Source organism: Eleutherodactylus coqui, chromosome 2 (assembly GCF_035609145.1).
Source record: "Eleutherodactylus coqui strain aEleCoq1 chromosome 2, aEleCoq1.hap1, whole genome shotgun sequence".
In the NCBI taxonomy this organism is placed as follows: domain Eukaryota; kingdom Metazoa; phylum Chordata; class Amphibia; order Anura; family Eleutherodactylidae; genus Eleutherodactylus; species Eleutherodactylus coqui.
In genome coordinates, this window is record NC_089838.1 from 322,125,025 (window position 1) to 322,148,577 (window position 23,553).

A 23,553-nucleotide genomic window follows, 5' to 3' on the forward strand; every position below is an offset into this window, starting at 1 on the left:
TCAGTGAATTTCAACTAGTTTTGCAGTTGCGTCTCAAGAGCCATAACTTTTTCATTTTTCCATTGACATGGCCATATAAGGGCTTGTTTTTTGCGGGGCAAGTTGTGATTTTTTAAACAGGGGGGAGGAAAAAAAGAAATGGGGAAAAAAGAAAGAAAGGGGCCATGTCATTAAGGGGTTAAATAATGTATTAACTTCCTTCTCTGTGTCATTATGACGCACGGATACCATATGTGTGATTGTATTTTTGATTTTTTACAAAGTAAAGGGAGACAAGTGTTTTTTTTATTTTTGTAATAATTTTTTTACTTTTTTTTTTTAAAATTTTTTTTAAATTTTTTTATTTTTTTGTCCCTTTAGGGGACTTCCACAGGGACCCATCAGGACCCCTGATCACATTCCAGGGGTCCGATGGTGACAGCCCTTTACATGCTGCAGTGACAGCCCTTTACATGCTGCAGTCACATAGACTGCAGCATGTAAAGGGTTAACACAGCAGAGATCGGAGGTTTTCTCTGATCTCTGCTGTAAGAGCAGGTACCTAGCTGTCCTCTGATAGCTAACAACCAGCTCTCCCTGCCACAGAGACCATTGGCTTGCTTCTGACAAGCCGATGGTCTCTATGGCAACCTGTAAACAAAGCAGGACATTGCCGACATGTCGGCAATATCTTCTGCTGGTTTTTCAAAGCCCTTGCTTTGTTCTCTGTGGGTCTGTGCAGGCAGAGCACACTGCCACAGCTTGTGGCATTGTGCTCTGCAGCTCCCATAGTGATACATAGCCCGGAAATCTTCCGGGGTATATCACTATGGGCAGTGGAGCTCGTCACGGAACTTTTCCGGGCGTGCCACTCAAGGGGTTAATGATTATTAGACCTGTACAAAATAATAGGGCCTGATCATAGCTTTTGCTTCCAGTAAATCTTAGCAGACAAGTTATACTCTTAAAAAAGGATGTAAAAAAGTTGTTTTAATACAATTTATTTTGACCTAAATTTATGTGTCTGCTTGTGTAACCTTAAAAGATTCCCAAACTGTAGGATCTGCGTAGAATAATTATGATTTTTTAAAATTTCAGAAATTCTACAAAAGGAAAAAATAGTGAAAAATAATATTATACCCAAACTAAGAAACTATGGAACTACCAGGATGAAAGCAGAGGTTAAAGGGCTCAGGAACACAAAAGATCTAGAAATCACAGCTTTGAAACAGACATTTTATAAGACATCAACCAACAATAAAAAAACAGTCCACGTTTACACACTAAAACAAAAGGAGACAAAAGCAAATGTCACTTCTATAACCCGTTCAACAACCCCAACATACGTCTCCACTAGGTCCACTCAGACGACAACTGTACAACCCACTAGGCCAGCAGAGGAAACATCCACAGGCGGATTACTAACATCCTTCTTCACTCCGTCTGGGGTCTCTCTAACAACAGAGGCGGATCATACCACATCACAGACGACAGATGTTGAAAAGACCACCTCCTCAGCTCTGAAGACTACGGCTTTTGAGCAGTCCTCCATTAAGACAGAGAGCCAAGGGACTACACTCCAATTCCCCACGGCTGAAAAAGAGAAGACGCCTGTGCCATCAACTCTTACATCTGAGGAAACAACCACATCTGAACTTTTTGAAACAACGCAAGCAGAAATATCTACTTCACAAATGACCGCTACCGAAGAATCAACACTCAAGACCGCCTACACTACCCATGGATCGCAGACCATTTCTACATCTGAACATCCAGAAACAACTCCAGTGCAATCCACTTTTCTGACCGAGGATACAACTAGTGCAGAACTAGGAACGTCACTCGCAGCGTCAACGGCAGAGGTTCAAACCACGGGAGCGGAAAGTACCACGTTACCAACTTCTGACGCAGAAAAATCTACATCCGCAACTTTGGAGACTGCCACTATATCGCAAACATCTCTGCAGACTGAAAGTCCAGTGACCACGGCAGGTCCCCATCAGTCCACGTTGCCAACGCAGAGGACAGAAGCTGTACAAAGCACTCTTCCAGGGCAGCAAACAACCACAGATGGCCAAGGAACTCCCGGAGAAACGACGACGCCTGGATTCACAGAAGTAACAGGAGACAGCGTCACAGTACAAACAACCGATACCATGCAGTCCACGTACAACACCGAAGAGAATACTGATGTAGCACAAACTTCTTCCGAGACCCGTTCAACAACCCCAACATACGTCTCCACTAGGTCCACTCAGACGACAACTGTACAACCCACTAGGCCAGCAGAGGAAACCTCCACAGGCGGATTACTAACATCTTTCTTCACTCCGTCTGGGGTCTCTCAAACAGCAGAGGCGGATCATACCACATCACAGACGACAGATGTTGAAAAGACCACCTCCTCAGCTTTAAAGACTACGGCTTTTGAGCAGTCCTCCAGTAAGACAGAGACCCAGGGGACTACACTCCAATTCCCCACGGCTGAAGTAGAGACGACGCCTGTGCCATCAACTCTTACATCTGAGGAAACAACCACATCTGAACTTTTTGAAACAACGCAAGCAGAAATATCTACTTCACAAATGACCGCTACCGAAGAATCAACACTCAAGACCGCCTACACTACCCATGGATCGCAAACCATTTCTACATCTGAACATCCAGAAACAACTCCAGTGCAATCCACTTTTCTGACCGAGGATACAACTAGTGCAGAACTAGGAACGTCACTCGCAGCGTCAACGGCAGAGGTTCAAACCACGGGAGCGGAAAGTACCACGTTACCAACTTCTGACGCAGAAAAATCTACATCCGCAACTTTGGAGACTGCCACTATATCGCAAACATCTCTGCACACTGAAAGTCCAGTGACCACGGCAGGTCCCCATCAGTCCACGTTGCCAACGCAGAGGACAGAAGCTGTACAAAGCACTCTTCCAGGGCAGCAAACAACCACAGATGGCCAAGGAACTCCCGGAGAAACGACGACGCCTGGATTCACAGAAGTAACAGGAGACAGCGTCACAGTACAAACAACCGATACCATGCAGTCCACGTACAACACCGAAGAGAATACTGATGTAGCACAAACTTCTTCCGAGACCCGTTCAACAACCCCAACATACGTCTCCACTAGGTCCACTCAGACGACAACTGTACAACCCACTAGGCCAGCAGAGGAAACCTCCACAGGCGGATTACTAACATCTTTCTTCACTCCGTCTGGGGTCTCTCAAACAGCAGAGGCGGATCATACCACATCACAGACGACAGATGTTGAAAAGACCACCTCCTCAGCTCTAAAGACTACGGCTTTTGAGCAGTCCTCCAGTAAGACAGAGACCCAGGGGACTACACTCCAATTCCCCACGGCTGAAGTAGAGACGACGCCTGTGCCATCAACTCTTACATCTGAGGAAACAACCACATCTGAACTTTTTGAAACAACGCAAGCAGAAATATCTACTTCACAAATGACCGCTACCGAAGAATCAACACTCAAGACCGCCTACACTACCCATGGATCGCAGACCATTTCTACATCTGAACATCCAGAAACAACTCCAGTGCAATCCACTTTTCTGACCGAGGAAACAACTAGTGCAGAACTAGGAACGTCACTCGCAGCGTCAACGGCAGAGGTTCAAACCACGGGAGCGGAAAGTACCCCGTTACCAACTTCTGACGCAGAAAAATCTACATCCGCAACTTTGGAGACTGCCACTATATCGCAAACATCTCTGCAGACTGAAAGTCCAGTGACCACGGCAGGTCCCCATCAGTCCACGTTGCCAACGCAGAGGACAGAAGCTGTACAAAGCACTCTTCCAGGGCAGCAAACAACCACAGATGGCCAAGGAACTCCCGGAGAAATGACGACGCCTGGATTCACAGAAGTAACAGGAGACAGCGTCACAGTACAAACAACCGATACCATGCAGTCCACGTACAACACCGAAGAGAATACTGATGTAGCACAAACTTCTTCCGAGACCCGTTCAACAACCCCAACATACGTCTCCACTAGGTCCACTCAGACGACAACTGTACAACCCACTAGGCCAGCAGAGGAAACCTCCACAGGCGGATTACTAACATCCTTCTTCACTCCGTCTGGGGTCTCTCAAACAGCAGAGGCGGATCATACCACATCACAGACGACAGATGTTGAAAAGACCACCTCCTCAGCTCTGAAGACTACGGCTTTTGAGCAGTCCTCCATTAAGACAGAGACCCAAGGGACTACACTCCAATTCCCCACGGCTGAAGTAGAGACGACGCCTGTGCCATCAACTCTTACATCTGAGGAAACAACCACATCTGAACTTTTTGAAACAACGCAAGCAGAAATATCTACTTCACAAATGACCGCTACCGAAGAATCAACACTCAAGACCGTCTACACTACCCATGGATCGCAGACCATTTCTACATCTGAACATCCAGAAACAACTCCAGTGCAATCCACTTTTCTGACCGAGGAAACAACTAGTGCAGAACTAGGAACGTCACTCGCAGCGTCAACGGCAGAGGTTCAAACCACGGGAGCGGAAAGTACCCCGTTACCAACTTCTGACGCAGAAAAATCTACATCCGCAACTTTGGAGACTGCCACTATATCGCAAACATCTCTGCAGACTGAAAGTCCAGTGACCACGGCAGGTCCCCATCAGTCCACGTTGCCAACGCAGAGGACAGAAGCTGTACAAAGCACTCTTCCAGGGCAGCAAACAACCACAGATGGCCAAGGAACTCCCGGAGAAATGACGACGCCTGGATTCACAGAAGTAACAGGAGACAGCGTCACAGTACAAACAACCGATACCATGCAGTCCACGTACAACACCGAAGAGAATACTGATGTAGCACAAACTTCTTCCGAGACCCGTTCAACAACCCCAACATACGTCTCCACTAGGTCCACTCAGACGACAACTGTACAACCCACTAGGCCAGCAGAGGAAACCTCCACAGGCGGATTACTAACATCCTTCTTCACTCCGTCTGGGGTCTCTCAAACAGCAGAGGCGGATCATACCACATCACAGACGACAGATGTTGAAAAGACCACCTCCTCAGCTCTGAAGACTACGGCTTTTGAGCAGTCCTCCATTAAGACAGAGACCCAAGGGACTACACTCCAATTCCCCACGGCTGAAGTAGAGACGACGCCTGTGCCATCAACTCTTACATCTGAGGAAACAACCACATCTGAACTTTTTGAAACAACGCAAGCAGAAATATCTACTTCACAAATGACCGCTACCGAAGAATCAACACTCAAGACCGCCTACACTACCCATGGATCGCAGACCATTTCTACATCTGAACATCCAGAAACAACTCCAGTGCAATCCACTTTTCTGACCGAGGAAACAACTAGTGCAGAACTAGGAACGTCACTCGCAGCGTCAACGGCAGAGGTTCAAACCACGGGAGCGGAAAGTACCACGTTACCAACTTCTGACGCAGAAAAATCTACATCCGCAACTTTGGAGACTGCCACTATATCGCAAACATCTCTGCACACTGAAAGTCCAGTGACCACGGCAGGTCCCCATCAGTCCACGTTGCCAACGCAGAGGACAGAAGCTGTACAAAGCACTCTTCCAGGGCAGCAAACAACCACAGATGGCCAAGGAACTCCCGGAGAAACGACGACGCCTGGATTCACAGAAGTAACAGGAGACAGCGTCACAGTACAAACAACCGATACCATGCAGTCCACGTACAACACCGAAGAGAATACTGATGTAGCACAAACTTCTTCCGAGACCCGTTCAACAACCCCAACATACGTCTCCACTAGGTCCACTCAGGCGACAACTGTACAACCCACTAGGCCAGCAGAGGAAACCTCCACAGGCGGATTACTAACATCCTTCTTCACTCCGTCTGGGGTCTCTCAAACAGCAGAGGCGGATCATACCACATCACAGACGACAGATGTTGAAAAGACCACCTCCTCAGCTCTGAAGACTACGGCTTTTGAGCAGTCCTCCATTAAGACAGAGACCCAAGGGACTACACTCCAATTCCCCACGGCTGAAGTAGAGACGACGCCTGTGCCATCAACTCTTACATCTGAGGAAACAACCACATCTGAACTTTTTGAAACAACGCAAGCAGAAATATCTACTTCACAAATGACCGCTACCGAAGAATCAACACTCAAGACCGCCTACACTACCCATGGATCGCAGACCATTTCTACATCTGAACATCCAGAAACAACTCCAGTGCAATCCACTTTTCTGACCGAGGAAACAACTAGTGCAGAACTAGGAACATCACTCGCAGCGTCAACGGCAGAGGTTCAAACCACGGGAGCGGAAAGTACCCCGTTACCAACTTCTGACGCAGAAAAATCTACATCCGCAACTTTGGAGACTGCCACTATATCGCAAACATCTCTGCAGACTGAAAGTCCAGTGACCACGGCAGGTCCCCATCAGTCCACGTTGCCAACGCAGAGGACAGAAGCTGTACAAAGCACTCTTCCAGGGCAGCAAACAACCACAGATGGCCAAGGAACTCCCGGAGAAACGACGACGCCTGGATTCACAGAAGTAACAGGAGACAGCGTCACAGTACAAACAACCGATACCATGCAGTCCACGTACAACACCGAAGAGAATACTGATGTAGCACAAACTTCTTCCGAGACCCGTTCAACAACCCCAACATACGTCTCCACTAGGTCCACTCAGACGACAACTGTACAACCCACTAGGCCAGCAGAGGAAACCTCCACAGGCGGATTACTAACATCCTTCTTCACTCCGTCTGGGGTCTCTCAAACAGCAGAGGCGGATCATACCACATCACAGACGACAGATGTTGAAAAGACCACCTCCTCAGCTCTGAAGACTACGGCTTTTGAGCAGTCCTCCATTAAGACAGAGACCCAAGGGACTACACTCCAATTCCCCACGGCTGAAGTAGAGACGACGCCTGTGCCATCAACTCTTACATCTGAGGAAACAACCACATCTGAACTTTTTGAAACAACGCAAGCAGAAATATCTACTTCACAAATGACCGCTACCGAAGAATCAACACTCAAGACCGCCTACACTACCCATGGATCGCAGACCATTTCTACATCTGAACATCCAGAAACAACTCCAGTGCAATCCACTTTTCTGACCGAGGAAACAACTAGTGCAGAACTAGGAACGTCACTCGCAGCGTCAACGGCAGAGGTTCAAACCACGGGAGCGGAAAGTACCACGTTACCAACTTCTGACGCAGAAAAATCTACATCCGCAACTTTGGAGACTGCCACTATATCGCAAACATCTCTGCAGACTGAAAGTCCAGTGACCACGGCAGGTCCCCATCAGTCCACGTTGCCAACGCAGAGGACAGAAGCTGTACAAAGCACTCTTCCAGGGCAGCAAACAACCACAGATGGCCAAGGAACTCCCGGAGAAACGACGACGCCTGGATTCACAGAAGTAACAGGAGACAGCGTCACAGTACAAACAACCGATACCATGCAGTCCACGTACAACACCGAAGAGAATACTGATGTAGCACAAACTTCTTCCGAGACCCGTTCAACAACCCCAACATACGTCTCCACTAGGTCCACTCAGGCGACAACTGTACAACCCACTAGGCCAGCAGAGGAAACCTCCACAGGCGGATTACTAACAACCTTCTTCACTCCGTCTGGGGTCTCTCAAACAGCAGAGGCGGATCATACCACATCACAGACGACAGATGTTGAAAAGACCACCTCCTCAGCTCTGAAGACTACGGCTTTTGAGCAGTCCTCCATTAAGACAGAGACCCAAGGGACTACACTCCAATTCCCCACGGCTGAAGTAGAGACGACGCCTGTGCCATCAACTCTTACATCTGAGGAAACAACCACATCTGAACTTTTTGAAACAACGCAAGCAGAAATATCTACTTCACAAATGACCGCTACCGAAGAATCAACACTCAAGACCGCCTACACTACCCATGGATCGCAGACCATTTCTACAGCTGAACATCCAGAAACAACTCCAGTGCAATCCACTTTTCTGACCGAGGAAACAACTAGTGCAGAACCAGGAACGTCACTCGCAGCGTCAACGGCAGAGGTTCAAACCACGGGAGCGGAAAGTACCACGTTACCAACTTCTGACGCAGAAAAATCTACATCCGCAACTTTGGAGACTGCCACTATATCGCAAACATCTCTGCACACTGAAAGTCCAGTGACCACGGCAGGTCCCCATCAGTCCACGTTGCCAACGCAGAGGACAGAAGCTGTACAAAGCACTCTTCCAGGGCAGCAAACAACCACAGATGGCCAAGGAACTCCCGGAGAAACGACGACGCCTGGATTCACAGAAGTAACAGGAGACAGCGTCACAGTACAAACAACCGATACCATGCAGTCCACGTACAACACCGAAGAGAATACTGATGTAGCACAAACTTCTTCCGAGACCCGTTCAACAACCCCAACATACGTCTCCACTAGGTCCACTCAGGCGACAACTGTACAACCCACTAGGCCAGCAGAGGAAACCTCCACAGGCGGATTACTAACATCCTTCTTCACTCCGTCTGGGGTCTCTCAAACAGCAGAGGCGGATCATACCACATCACAGACGACAGATGTTGAAAAGACCACCTCCTCAGCTCTGAAGACTACGGCTTTTGAGCAGTCCTCCATTAAGACAGAGACCCAAGGGACTACACTCCAATTCCCCACGGCTGAAGTAGAGACGACGCCTGTGCCATCAACTCTTACATCTGAGGAAACAACCACATCTGAACTTTTTGAAACAACGCAAGCAGAAATATCTACTTCACAAATGACCGCTACCGAAGAATCAACACTCAAGACCGCCTACACTACCCATGGATCGCAGACCATTTCTACATCTGAACATCCAGAAACAACTCCAGTGCAATCCACTTTTCTGACCGAGGAAACAACTAGTGCAGAACTAGGAACGTCACTCGCAGCGTCAACGGCAGAGGTTCAAACCACGGGAGCGGAAAGTACCACGTTACCGACTTCTGACGCAGAAAAATCTACATCCGCAACTTTGGAGACTGCCACTTTATCGCAAACATCTCTGCAGACTGAAAGTCCAGTGACCACGGCAGGTCCCCATCAGTCCACGTTGCCAACGCAGAGGACAGAAGCTGTACAAAGCACTCTTCCAGGGCAGCAAACAACCACAGATGGCCAAGGAACTCCCGGAGAAACGACGACGCCTCGATTCACAGTAATAACAGGAGACAGCGTCACAGTACAAACAACCGATACCATGCAGTCCACGTACAACACCGAAGAGAATACTGATGTAGCACAAACTTCTTCCGAGACCCGTTCAACAACCCCAACATACGTCTCCACTAGGTCCACTCAGACGACAACTGTACAACCCACTAGGCCAGCAGAGGAAACCTCCACAGGCGGATTACTAACATCCTTCTTCACTCCGTCTGGGGTCTCTCAAACAGCAGAGGCGGATCATACCACATCACAGACGACAGATGTTGAAAAGACCACCTCCTCAGCTCTGAAGACTACGGCTTTTGAGCAGTCCTCCATTAAGACAGAGACCCAAGGGACTACACTCCAATTCCCCACGGCTGAAGTAGAGACGACGCCTGTGCCATCAACTCTTACATCTGAGGAAACAACCACATCTGAACTTTTTGAAACAACGCAAGCAGAAATATCTACTTCACAAATGACCGCTACCGAAGAATCAACACTCAAGACCGCCTACACTACCCATGGATCGCAGACCATTTCTACATCTGAACATCCAGAAACAACTCCAGTGCAATCCACTTTTCTGACCGAGGAAACAACTAGTGCAGAACTAGGAACGTCACTCGCAGCGTCAACGGCAGAGGTTCAAACCACGGGAGCGGAAAGTACCCCGTTACCAACTTCTGACGCAGAAAAATCTACATCCGCAACTTTGGAGACTGCCACTATATCGCAAACATCTCTGCAGACTGAAAGTCCAGTGACCACGGCAGGTCCCCATCAGTCCACGTTGCCAACGCAGAGGACAGAAGCTGTACAAAGCACTCTTCCAGGGCAGCAAACAACCACAGATGGCCAAGGAACTCCCGGAGAAATGACGACGCCTGGATTCACAGAAGTAACAGGAGACAGCGTCACAGTACAAACAACCGATACCATGCAGTCCACGTACAACACCGAAGAGAATACTGATGTAGCACAAACTTCTTCCGAGACCCGTTCAACAACCCCAACATACGTCTCCACTAGGTCCACTCAGACGACAACTGTACAACCCACTAGGCCAGCAGAGGAAACCTCCACAGGCGGATTACTAACATCCTTCTTCACTCCGTCTGGGGTCTCTCAAACAGCAGAGGCGGATCATACCACATCACAGACGACAGATGTTGAAAAGACCACCTCCTCAGCTCTGAAGACTACGGCTTTTGAGCAGTCCTCCATTAAGACAGAGACCCAAGGGACTACACTCCAATTCCCCACGGCTGAAGTAGAGACGACGCCTGTGCCATCAACTCTTACATCTGAGGAAACAACCACATCTGAACTTTTTGAAACAACGCAAGCAGAAATATCTACTTCACAAATGACCGCTACCGAAGAATCAACACTCAAGACCGCCTACACTACCCATGGATCGCAGACCATTTCTACATCTGAACATCCAGAAACAACTCCAGTGCAATCCACTTTTCTGACCGAGGAAACAACTAGTGCAGAACTAGGAACGTCACTCGCAGCGTCAACGGCAGAGGTTCAAACCACGGGAGCGGAAAGTACCACGTTACCGACTTCTGACGCAGAAAAATCTACATCCGCAACTTTGGAGACTGCCACTATATCGCAAACATCTCTGCAGACTGAAAGTCCAGTGACCACGGCAGGTCCCCATCAGTCCACGTTGCCAACGCAGAGGACAGAAGCTGTACAAAGCACTCTTCCAGGGCAGCAAACAACCACAGATGGCCAAGGAACTCCCGGAGAAACGACGACGCCTGGATTCACAGAAGTAACAGGAGACAGCGTCACAGTACAAACAACCGATACCATGCAGTCCACGTACAACACCGAAGAGAATACTGATGTAGCACAAACTTCTTCCGAGACCCGTTCAACAACCCCAACATACGTCTCCACTAGGTCCACTCAGACGACAACTGTACAACCCACTAGGCCAGCAGAGGAAACCTCCACTGGCGGATTACTAACATCCTTCTTCACTCCGTCTGGGGTCTCTCAAACAGCAGAGGCGGATCATACCACATCACAGACGACAGATGTTGAAAAGACCACCTCCTCAGCTCTGAAGACTACGGCTTTTGAGCAGTCCTCCATTAAGACAGAGACCCAAGGGACTACACTCCAATTCCCCACGGCTGAAGTAGAGACGACGCCTGTGCCATCAACTCTTACATCTGAGGAAACAACCACATCTGAACTTTTTGAAACAACGCAAGCAGAAATATCTACTTCACAAATGACCGCTACCGAAGAATCAACACTCAAGACCGCCTACACTACCCATGTATCGCAGACCATTTCTACATCTGAACATCCAGAAACAACTCCAGTGCAATCCACTTTTCTGACCGAGGAAACAACTAGTGCAGAACTAGGAACGTCACTCGCAGCGTCAACGGCAGAGGTTCAAACCACGGGAGCGGAAAGTACCCCGTTACCAACTTCTGACGCAGAAAAATCTACATCCGCAACTTTGGAGACTGCCACTATATCGCAAACATCTCTGCAGACTGAAAGTCCAGTGACCACGGCAGGTCCCCATCAGTCCACGTTGCCAACGCAGAGGACAGAAGCTGTACAAAGCACTCTTCCAGGGCAGCAAACAACCACAGATGGCCAAGGAACTCCCGGAGAAACGACGACGCCTGGATTCACAGAAGTAACAGGAGACAGCGTCACAGTACAAACAACCGATACCATGCAGTCCACGTACAACACCGAAGAGAATACTGATGTAGCACAAACTTCTTCCGAGACCCGTTCAACAACCCCAACATACGTCTCCACTAGGTCCACTCAGACGACAACTGTACAACCCACTAGGCCAGCAGAGGAAACCTCCACAGGCGGATTACTAACATCCTTCTTCACTCCGTCTGGGGTCTCTCAAACAGCAGAGGCGGATCATACCACATCACAGACGACAGATGTTGAAAAGACCACCTCCTCAGCTCTGAAGACTACGGCTTTTGAGCAGTCCTCCATTAAGACAGAGACCCAAGGGACTACACTCCAATTCCCCACGGCTGAAGTAGAGACGACGCCTGTGCCATCAACTCTTACATCTGAGGAAACGACCACATCTGAACTTTTTGAAACAACGCAAGCAGAAATATCTACTTCACAAATGACCGCTACCGAAGAATCAACACTCAAGACCGCCTACACTACCCATGGATCGCAGACCATTTCTACATCTGAACATCCAGAAACAACTCCAGTGCAATCCACTTTTCTGACCGAGGAAACAACTAGTGCAGAACTAGGAACGTCACTCGCAGCGTCAACGGCAGAGGTTCAAACCACGGGAGCGGAAAGTACCACGTTACCAACTTCTGACGCAGAAAAATCTACATCCGCAACTTTGGAGACTGCCACTATATCGCAAACATCTCTGCAGACTGAAAGTCCAGTGACCACGGCAGGTCCCCATCAGTCCACGTTGCCAACGCAGAGGACAGAAGCTGTACAAAGCACTCTTCCAGGGCAGCAAACAACCACAGATGGCCAAGGAACTCCCGGAGAAACGACGACGCCTGGATTCACAGAAGTAACAGGAGACAGCGTCACAGTACAAACAACCGATACCATGCAGTCCACGTACAACACCGAAGAGAATACTGATGTAGCACAAACTTCTTCCGAGACCCGTTCAACAACCCCAACATACGTCTCCACTAGGTCCACTCAGGCGACAACTGTACAACCCACTAGGCCAGCAGAGGAAACCTCCACAGGCGGATTACTAACAACCTTCTTCACTCCGTCTGGGGTCTCTCAAACAGCAGAGGCGGATCATACCACATCACAGACGACAGATGTTGAAAAGACCACCTCCTCAGCTCTGAAGACTACGGCTTTTGAGCAGTCCTCCATTAAGACAGAGACCCAAGGGACTACACTCCAATTCCCCACGGCTGAAGTAGAGACGACGCCTGTGCCATCAACTCTTACATCTGAGGAAACAACCACATCTGAACTTTTTGAAACAACGCAAGCAGAAATATCTACTTCACAAATGACCGCTACCGAAGAATCAACACTCAAGACCGCCTACACTACCCATGGATCGCAGACCATTTCTACAGCTGAACATCCAGAAACAACTCCAGTGCAATCCACTTTTCTGACCGAGGAAACAACTAGTGCAGAACCAGGAACGTCACTCGCAGCGTCAACGGCAGAGGTTCAAACCACGGGAGCGGAAAGTACCACGTTACCAACTTCTGACGCAGAAAAATCTACATCCGCAACTTTGGAGACTGCCACTATATCGCAAACATCTCTGCACACTGAAAGTCCAGTGACCACGGCAGGTCCCCATCAGTCCACGTTGCCAACGCAGAGGACAGAAGCTGTACAAAGCACTCTTCCAGGGCAGCAAACAACCACAGATGGCCAAGGAACTCCCGGAGAAACGACGACGCCTGGATTCACAGAAGTAACAGGAGACAGCGTCACAGTACAAACAACCGATACCATGCAGTCCACGTACAACACCGAAGAGAATACTGATGTAGCACAAACTTCTTCCGAGACCCGTTCAACAACCCCAACATACGTCTCCACTAGGTCCACTCAGGCGACAACTGTACAACCCACTAGGCCAGCAGAGGAAACCTCCACAGGCGGATTACTAACATCCTTCTTCACTCCGTCTGGGGACTCTCAAACAGCAGAGGCGGATCATACCACATCACAGACGACAGATGTTGAAAAGACCACCTCCTCAGCTCTGAAGACTACGGCTTTTGAGCAGTCCTCCATTAAGACAGAGACCCAAGGGACTACACTCCAATTCCCCACGGCTGAAGTAGAGACGACGCCTGTGCCATCAACTCTTACATCAGAGGAAACAACCACATCTGAACTTTTTGAAACAACGCAAGCAGAAATATCTACTTCACAAATGACCGCTACCGAAGAATCAACACTCAAGACCGCCTACACTACCCATGGATCGCAGACCATTTCTACATCTGAACATCCAGAAACAACTCCAGTGCAATCCACTTTTCTGACCGAGGAAACAACTAGTGCAGAACTAGGAACGTCACTCGCAGCGTCAACGGCAGAGGTTCAAACCACGGGAGCGGAAAGTACCACGTTACCGACTTCTGACGCAGAAAAATCTACATCCGCAACTTTGGAGACTGCCACTTTATCGCAAACATCTCTGCAGACTGAAAGTCCAGTGACCACGGCAGGTCCCCATCAGTCCACGTTGCCAACGCAGAGGACAGAAGCTGTACAAAGCACTCTTCCAGGGCAGCAAACAACCACAGATGGCCAAGGAACTCCCGGAGAAACGACGACGCCTCGATTCACAGTAATAACAGGAGACAGCGTCACAGTACAAACAACCGATACCATGCAGTCCACGTACAACACCGAAGAGAATACTGATGTAGCACAAACTTCTTCCGAGACCCGTTCAACAACCCCAACATACGTCTCCACTAGGTCCACTCAGACGACAACTGTACAACCCACTAGGCCAGCAGAGGAAACCTCCACAGGCGGATTACTAACATCCTTCTTCACTCCGTCTGGGGTCTCTCAAACAGCAGAGGCGGATCATACCACATCACAGACGACAGATGTTGAAAAGACCACCTCCTCAGCTCTGAAGACTACGGCTTTTGAGCAGTCCTCCATTAAGACAGAGACCCAAGGGACTACACTCCAATTCCCCACGGCTGAAGTAGAGACGACGCCTGTGCCATCAACTCTTACATCTGAGGAAACAACCACATCTGAACTTTTTGAAACAACGCAAGCAGAAATATCTACTTCACAAATGACCGCTACCGAAGAATCAACACTCAAGACCGCCTACACTACCCATGGATCGCAGACCATTTCTACATCTAAACATCCAGAAACAACTCCAGTGCAATCCACTTTTCCGACCGAGGAAACAACTAGTGCAGAACCAGGAACATCACTCGCAGCGTCAACGGCAGAGGTTCAAACCACGGGAGCGGAAAGTACCACGTTACCAACTTCTGACGCAGAAAAATCTACATCCGCAACTTTGGAGACTGCCACTATATCGCAAACATCTCTGCAGACTTCAAGTCCAGTGACCACGGCAGGTCCCCATCAGTCCACGTTGCCAACCCAGAGGACAGAAGCTGTACAAAGCACTCTTCCAGGGCAGCAAACAACCACAGATGGCCAAGGAACTCCCGGAGAAACGACGACGCCTGGATTCACAGAAGTAACAGGAGACAGCGTCACAGTACAAACAACCGATACCATGCAGTCTACGTACAACACCGAAGAGAATACTGATGTAGCACAAACTTCTTCCGAGACCCGTTCAACAACCCCAACATACGTCTCCACTAGGTCCACTCAGACGACAACTGTACAACCCACTAGGCCAGCAGAGGAAACATCCACAGGCGGATTACTAACATCCTTCTTCACTCCGTCTGGGGTCTCTCAAACAACAGAGGCGGATCATACCACATCACAGACGACAGATGTTGAAAAGACCACCTCCTCAGCTCTGAAGACTACGGCTTTTGAGCAGTCCTCCATTAAGACAGAGACCCAAGGGACTACACTCCAATTCCCCACGGCTGAAGTAGAGACGACGCCTGTGCCATCAACTCTTACATCTGAGGAAACGACCACATCTGAACTTTTTGAAACAACGCAAGCAGAAATATCTACTTCACAAATGACCGCTACCGAAGAATCAACACTCAAGACCGCCTACACTACCCATGGATCGCAGACCATTTCTACATCTGAACATCCAGAAACAACTCCAGTGCAATCCACTTTTCTGACCGAGGAAACAACTAGTGCAGAACTAGGAACGTCACTCGCAGCGTCAACGGCAGAGGTTCAAACCACGGGAGCGGAAAGTACCACGTTACCGACTTCTGACGCAGAAAAATCTACATCCGCAACTTTGGAGACTGCCACTATATCGCAAACATCTCTGCAGACTGAAAGTCCAGTGACCACGGCAGGTCCCCATCAGTCCACGTTGCCAACGCAGAGGACTGAAGCTGTACAAAGCACTCTTCCAGGGCAGCAAACAACCACAGATGGCCAAGGAACTCCCGGAGAAACGACGACGCCTGGATTCACAGAAGTAACAGGAGACAGCGTCACAGTACAAACAACCGATACCATGCAGTCCACGTACAACACCGAAGAGAATACTGATGTAGCACAAACTTCTTCCGAGACCCGTTCAACAACCCCAACATACGTCTCCACTAGGTCCACTCAGACGACAACTGTACAACCCACTAGGCCAGCAGAGGAAACATCCACAGGCGGATTACTAACATCCTTCTTCACTCCGTCTGGGGTCTCTCAAACAACAGAGGCGGATCATACTACATCACAGACGACAGATGTTGAAAAGACCACCTCCTCAGCTCTGAAGACTACGGCTTTTGAGCAGTCCTCCATTAAGACAGAGACCCAAGGGACTACACTCCAATTCCCCACGGCTGAAGTAGAGACGACGCCTGTGCCATCAACTCTTACATCTGAGGAAACAACCACATCTGAACTTTTTGAAACAACGCAAGCAGAAATATCTACTTCACAAATGACCGCTACCGAAGAATCAACACTCAAGACCGCCTACACTACCCATGGATCGCAGACCATTTCTACATCTAAACATCCAGAAACAACTCCAGTGCAATCCACTTTTCCGACCGAGGAAACAACTAGTGCAGAACCAGGAACATCACTCGCAGCGTCAACGGCAGAGGTTCAAACCACGGGAGCGGAAAGTACCACGTTACCAACTTCTGACGCAGAAAAATCTACATCCGCAACTTTGGAGACTGCCACTATATCGCAAACATCTCTGCAGACTTCAAGTCCAGTGACCACGGCAGGTCCCCATCAGTCCACGTTGCCAACCCAGAGGACAGAAGCTGTACAAAGCACTCTTCCAGGGCAGCAAACAACCACAGATGGCCAAGGAACTCCCGGAGAAACGACGACGCCTGGATTCACAGAAGTAACAGGAGACAGCGTCACAGTACAAACAACCGATACCATGCAGTCCACGTACAACACCGAAGAGAATACTGATGTAGCACAAACTTCTTCCGAGACCCGTTCAACAACCCCAACATACGTCTCCACTAGGTCCACTCAGACGACAACTGTACAACCCACTAGGCCAGCAGAGGAAACATCCACAGGCGGATTACTAACATCCTTCTTCACTCCGTCTGGGGTCTCTCAAACAACAGAGGCGGATCATACCACATCACAGACGACAGATGTTGAAAAGACCACCTCCTCAGCTCTGAAGACTACGGCTTTTGAGCAGTCCTCCATTAAGACAGAGACCCAAGGGACTACACTCCAATTCCCCACGGCTGAAGTAGAGACGACGCCTGTGCCATCAACTCTTACATCTGAGGAAACAACCACATCTGAACTTTTTGAAACAACGCAAGCAGAAATATCTACTTCACAAATGACCGCTACCGAAGAATCAACACTCAAGACCGCCTACACTACCCATGGATCGCAGACCATTTCTACATCTAAACATCCAGAAACAACTCCAGTGCAATCCACTTTTCCAACCGAGGAAACAACTAGTGCAGAACTAGGAACATCACTCGCAGCGTCAACGGCAGAGGTTCAAACCACGGGAGCGGAAAGTACCACGTTACCAACTTCTGACGCAGAAAAATCTACATCCGCAACTTTGGAGACTGCCACTATATCGCAAACATCTCTGCAGACTGAAAGTCCAGTGACCACGGCAGGTCCCCATCAGTCCACGTTGCCAACGCAGAGGACAGAAGCTGTACAAAGCACTCTTCCAGGGCAGCAAACAACCACAGATGGCCAAGGAACTCCCGGAGAAACGACGACGCCTGGATTCACAGAAGTAACAGGAGACAGCGTCACAGTACAAACAACCGATACCATGCAGTCTACGTACAACACCGAAGAGAATACTGATGTAGCACAAACTTCTTCCGAGACCCGTTCAACAACCCCAACATACGTCTCCACTAGGTCCACTCAGACGACAACTGTACAACCCACTAGGCCAGCAGAGGAAACATCCACAGGCGGATTACTAACACCCTTCTTCACTCCGTCTGGGGTCTCTCAAACAACAGAGGCGGATCATACCACATCACAGACGACAGATGTTGAAAAGACCACCTCCTCAGCTCTGAAGACTACGGCTTTTGAGCAGTCCTCCATTAAGACAGAGACCCAAGGGACTACACTCCAATTCCCCACGGCTGAAGTAGAGACGACGCCTGTGCCATCAACTCTTACATCTGAGGAAACAACCACATCTGAACTTTTTGAAACAACGCAAGCAGAAATATCTACTTCACAAATGACCGCTACCGAAGAATCAACACTCAAGACCGCCTACACTACCCATGGATCGCAAACCATTTCTACATCTAAACATCCAGAAACAACTCCAGTGCAATCCACTTTTCCGACCGAGGAAACAACTAGTGCAGAACTAGGAACATCACTCGCAGCGTCAACGGCAGAGGTTCAAACCACGGGAGCGGAAAGTACCACGTTACCAACTTCTGACGCAGAAAAATCTACATCCGCAACTTTGGAGACTGCCACTATATCGCAAACATCTCTGCAGACTGAAAGTCCAGTGACCACGGCAGGTCCCCATCAGTCCACGTTGCCAACGCAGAGGACAGAAGCTGTACAAAGCACTCTTCCAGGGCAGCAAACAACCACAGATGGCCAAGGAACTCCCGGAGAAACGACGACGCCTGGATTCACAGAAGTAACAGGAGACAGCGTCACAGTACAAACAACCGATACCATGCAGTCCACGTACAACACCGAAGAGAATACTGATGTAGCACAAACTTCTTCCGAGACCCGTTCAACAACCCCAACATACGTCTCCACTAGGTCCACTCAGACGACAACTGTACAACCCACTAGGCCAGCAGAGGAAACATCCACAGGCGGATTACTAACATCCTTCTTCACTCCGTCTGGGGTCTCTCAAACAACAGAGGCGGATCATACCACATCACAGACGACAGATGTTGAAAAGACCACCTCCTCAGCTCTGAAGACTACGGCTTTTGAGCAGTCCTCCATTAAGACAGAGACCCAAGGGACTACACTCCAATTCCCCACGGCTGAAGTAGAGACGACGCCTGTGCCATCAACTCTTACATCAGAGGAAACAACCACATCTGAACTTTTTGAAACAACGCAAGCAGAAATATCTACTTCACAAATGACCGCTACCGAAGAATCAACACTCAAGACCGCCTACACTACCCATGGATCGCAGACCATTTCTACATCTGAACATCCAGAAACAACTCCAGTGCAATCCACTTTTCTGACCGAGGATACAACTAGTGCAGAACTAGGAACGTCACTCGCAGCGTCAACGGCAGAGGTTCAAACCACGGGAGCGGAAAGTACCACGTTACCAACTTCTGACGCAGAAAAATCTACATCCGCAACTTTGGAGACTGCCACTATATCGCAAACATCTCTGCACACTGAAAGTCCAGTGACCACGGCAGGTCCCCATCAGTCCACGTTGCCAACGCAGAGGACAGAAGCTGTACAAAGCACTCTTCCAGGGCAGCAAACAACCACAGATGGCCAAGGAACTCCCGGAGAAACGACGACGCCTGGATTCACAGAAGTAACAGGAGACAGCGTCACAGTACAAACAACCGATACCATGCAGTCCACGTACAACACCGAAGAGAATACTGATGTAGCACAAACTTCTTCCGAGACCCGTTCAACAACCCCAACATACGTCTCCACTAGGTCCACTCAGACGACAACTGTACAACCCACTAGGCCAGCAGAGGAAACCTCCACAGGCGGATTACTAACATCTTTCTTCACTCCGTCTGGGGTCTCTCAAACAGCAGAGGCGGATCATACCACATCACAGACGACAGATGTTGAAAAGACCACCTCCTCAGCTCTAAAGACTACGGCTTTTGAGCAGTCCTCCAGTAAGACAGAGACCCAGGGGACTACACTCCAATTCCCCACGGCTGAAGTAGAGACGACGCCTGTGCCATCAACTCTTACATCTGAGGAAACAACCACATCTGAACTTTTTGAAACAACGCAAGCAGAAATATCTACTTCACAAATGACCGCTACCGAAGAATCAACACTCAAGACCGCCTACACTACCCATGGATCGCAGACCATTTCTACATCTGAACATCCAGAAACAACTCCAGTGCAATCCACTTTTCTGACCGAGGAAACAACTAGTGCAGAACTAGGAACATCACTCGCAGCGTCAACGGCAGAGGTTCAAACCACGGGAGCGGAAAGTACCCCGTTACCAACTTCTGACGCAGAAAAATCTACATCCGCAACTTTGGAGACTGCCACTATATCGCAAACATCTCTGCAGACTGAAAGTCCAGTGACCACGGCAGGTCCCCATCAGTCCACGTTGCCAACGCAGAGGACAGAAGCTGTACAAAGCACTCTTCCAGGGCAGCAAACAACCACAGATGGCCAAGGAACTCCCGGAGAAACGACGACGCCTGGATTCACAGAAGTAACAGGAGACAGCGTCACAGTACAAACAACCGATACCATGCAGTCCACGTACAACACCGAAGAGAATACTGATGTAGCACAAACTTCTTCCGAGACCCGTTCAACAACCCCAACATACGTCTCCACTAGGTCCACTCAGGCGACAACTGTACAACCCACTAGGCCAGCAGAGGAAACCTCCACAGGCGGATTACTAACATCCTTCTTCACTCCGTCTGGGGTCTCTCAAACAGCAGAGGCGGATCATACCACATCACAGACGACAGATGTTGAAAAGACCACCTCCTCAGCTCTGAAGACTACGGCTTTTGAGCAGTCCTCCATTAAGACAGAGACCCAAGGGACTACACTCCAATTCCCCACGGCTGAAGTAGAGACGACGCCTGTGCCATCAACTCTTACATCTGAGGAAACAACCACATCTGAACTTTTTGAAACAACGCAAGCAGAAATATCTACTTCACAAATGACCGCTACCGAAGAATCAACACTCAAGACCGCCTACACTACCCATGGATCGCAGACCATTTCTACATCTGAACATCCAGAAACAACTCCAGTGCAATCCACTTTTCTGACCGAGGAAACAACTAGTGCAGAACTAGGAACGTCACTCGCAGCGTCAACGGCAGAGGTTCAAACCACGGGAGCGGAAAGTACCACGTTACCAACTTCTGACGCAGAAAAATCTACATCCGCAACTTTGGAGACTGCCACTATATCGCAAACATCTCTGCAGACTGAAAGTCCAGTGACCACGGCAGGTCCCCATCAGTCCACGTTGCCAACGCAGAGGACAGAAGCTGTACAAAGCACTCTTCCAGGGCAGCAAACAACCACAGATGGCCAAGGAACTCCCGGAGAAACGACGACGCCTGGATTCACAGAAGTAACAGGAGACAGCGTCACAGTACAAACAACCGATACCATGCAGTCCACGTACAACACCGAAGAGAATACTGATGTAGCACAAACTTCTTCCGAGACCCGTTCAACAACCCCAACATACGTCTCCACTAGGTCCACTCAGGCGACAACTGTACAACCCACTAGGCCAGCAGAGGAAACCTCCACAGGCGGATTACTAACAACCTTCTTCACTCCGTCTGGGGTCTCTCAAACAGCAGAGGCGGATCATACCACATCACAGACGACAGATGTTGAAAAGACCACCTCCTCAGCTCTGAAGACTACGGCTTTTGAGCAGTCCTCCATTAAGACAGAGACCCAAGGGACTACACTCCAATTCCCCACGGCTGAAGTAGAGACGACGCCTGTGCCATCAACTCTTACATCTGAGGAAACAACCACATCTGAACTTTTTGAAACAACGCAAGCAGAAATATCTACTTCACAAATGACCGCTACCGAAGAATCAACACTCAAGACCGCCTACACTACCCATGGATCGCAGACCATTTCTACAGCTGAACATCCAGAAACAACTCCAGTGCAATCCACTTTTCTGACCGAGGAAACAACTAGTGCAGAACCAGGAACGTCACTCGCAGCGTCAACGGCAGAGGTTCAAACCACGGGAGCGGAAAGTACCACGTTACCAACTTCTGACGCAGAAAAATCTACATCCGCAACTTTGGAGACTGCCACTATATCGCAAACATCTCTGCACACTGAAAGTCCAGTGACCACGGCAGGTCCCCATCAGTCCACGTTGCCAACGCAGAGGACAGAAGCTGTACAAAGCACTCTTCCAGGGCAGCAAACAACCACAGATGGCCAAGGAACTCCCGGAGAAACGACGACGCCTGGATTCACAGAAGTAACAGGAGACAGCGTCACAGTACAAACAACCGATACCATGCAGTCCACGTACAACACCGAAGAGAATACTGATGTAGCACAAACTTCTTCCGAGACCCGTTCAACAACCCCAACATACGTCTCCACTAGGTCCACTCAGGCGACAACTGTACAACCCACTAGGCCAGCAGAGGAAACCTCCACAGGCGGATTACTAACATCCTTCTTCACTCCGTCTGGGGACTCTCAAACAGCAGAGGCGGATCATACCACATCACAGACGACAGATGTTGAAAAGACCACCTCCTCAGCTCTGAAGACTACGGCTTTTGAGCAGTCCTCCATTAAGACAGAGACCCAAGGGACTACACTCCAATTCCCCACGGCTGAAGTAGAGACGACGCCTGTGCCATCAACTCTTACATCAGAGGAAACAACCACATCTGAACTTTTTGAAACAACGCAAGCAGAAATATCTACTTCACAAATGACCGCTACCGAAGAATCAACACTCAAGACCGCCTACACTACCCATGGATCGCAGACCATTTCTACATCTGAACATCCAGAAACAACTCCAGTGCAATCCACTTTTCTGACCGAGGAAACAACTAGTGCAGAACTAGGAACGTCACTCGCAGCGTCAACGGCAGAGGTTCAAACCACGGGAGCGGAAAGTACCACGTTACCGACTTCTGACGCAGAAAAATCTACATCCGCAACTTTGGAGACTGCCACTTTATCGCAAACATCTCTGCAGACTGAAAGTCCAGTGACCACGGCAGGTCCCCATCAGTCCACGTTGCCAACGCAGAGGACAGAAGCTGTACAAAGCACTCTTCCAGGGCAGCAAACAACCACAGATGGCCAAGGAACTCCCGGAGAAACGACGACGCCTCGATTCACAGTAATAACAGGAGACAGCGTCACAGTACAAACAACCGATACCATGCAGTCCACGTACAACACCGAAGAGAATACTG

The 23,553-nt window shown here is 49.2% G+C and overlaps 1 protein-coding gene across 1 annotated transcript in view; it reads left to right on the forward strand.

The window, feature by feature from the left end:
- The first annotated feature begins 1,148 nt into the window (after positions 1–1,148).
- LOC136610278 (mucin-3B-like) overlaps positions 1,149–23,553 on the forward strand; it is a 46,634-nt gene continuing 24,229 nt past the window's right edge. Inside the window, exon 1 of the mRNA XM_066589511.1 lies at positions 1,149–23,530. Within this exon, the coding sequence (XP_066445608.1) occupies positions 1,149–23,530 (22,382 nt within the window). The remainder of the gene's footprint in view (positions 23,531–23,553) is intronic.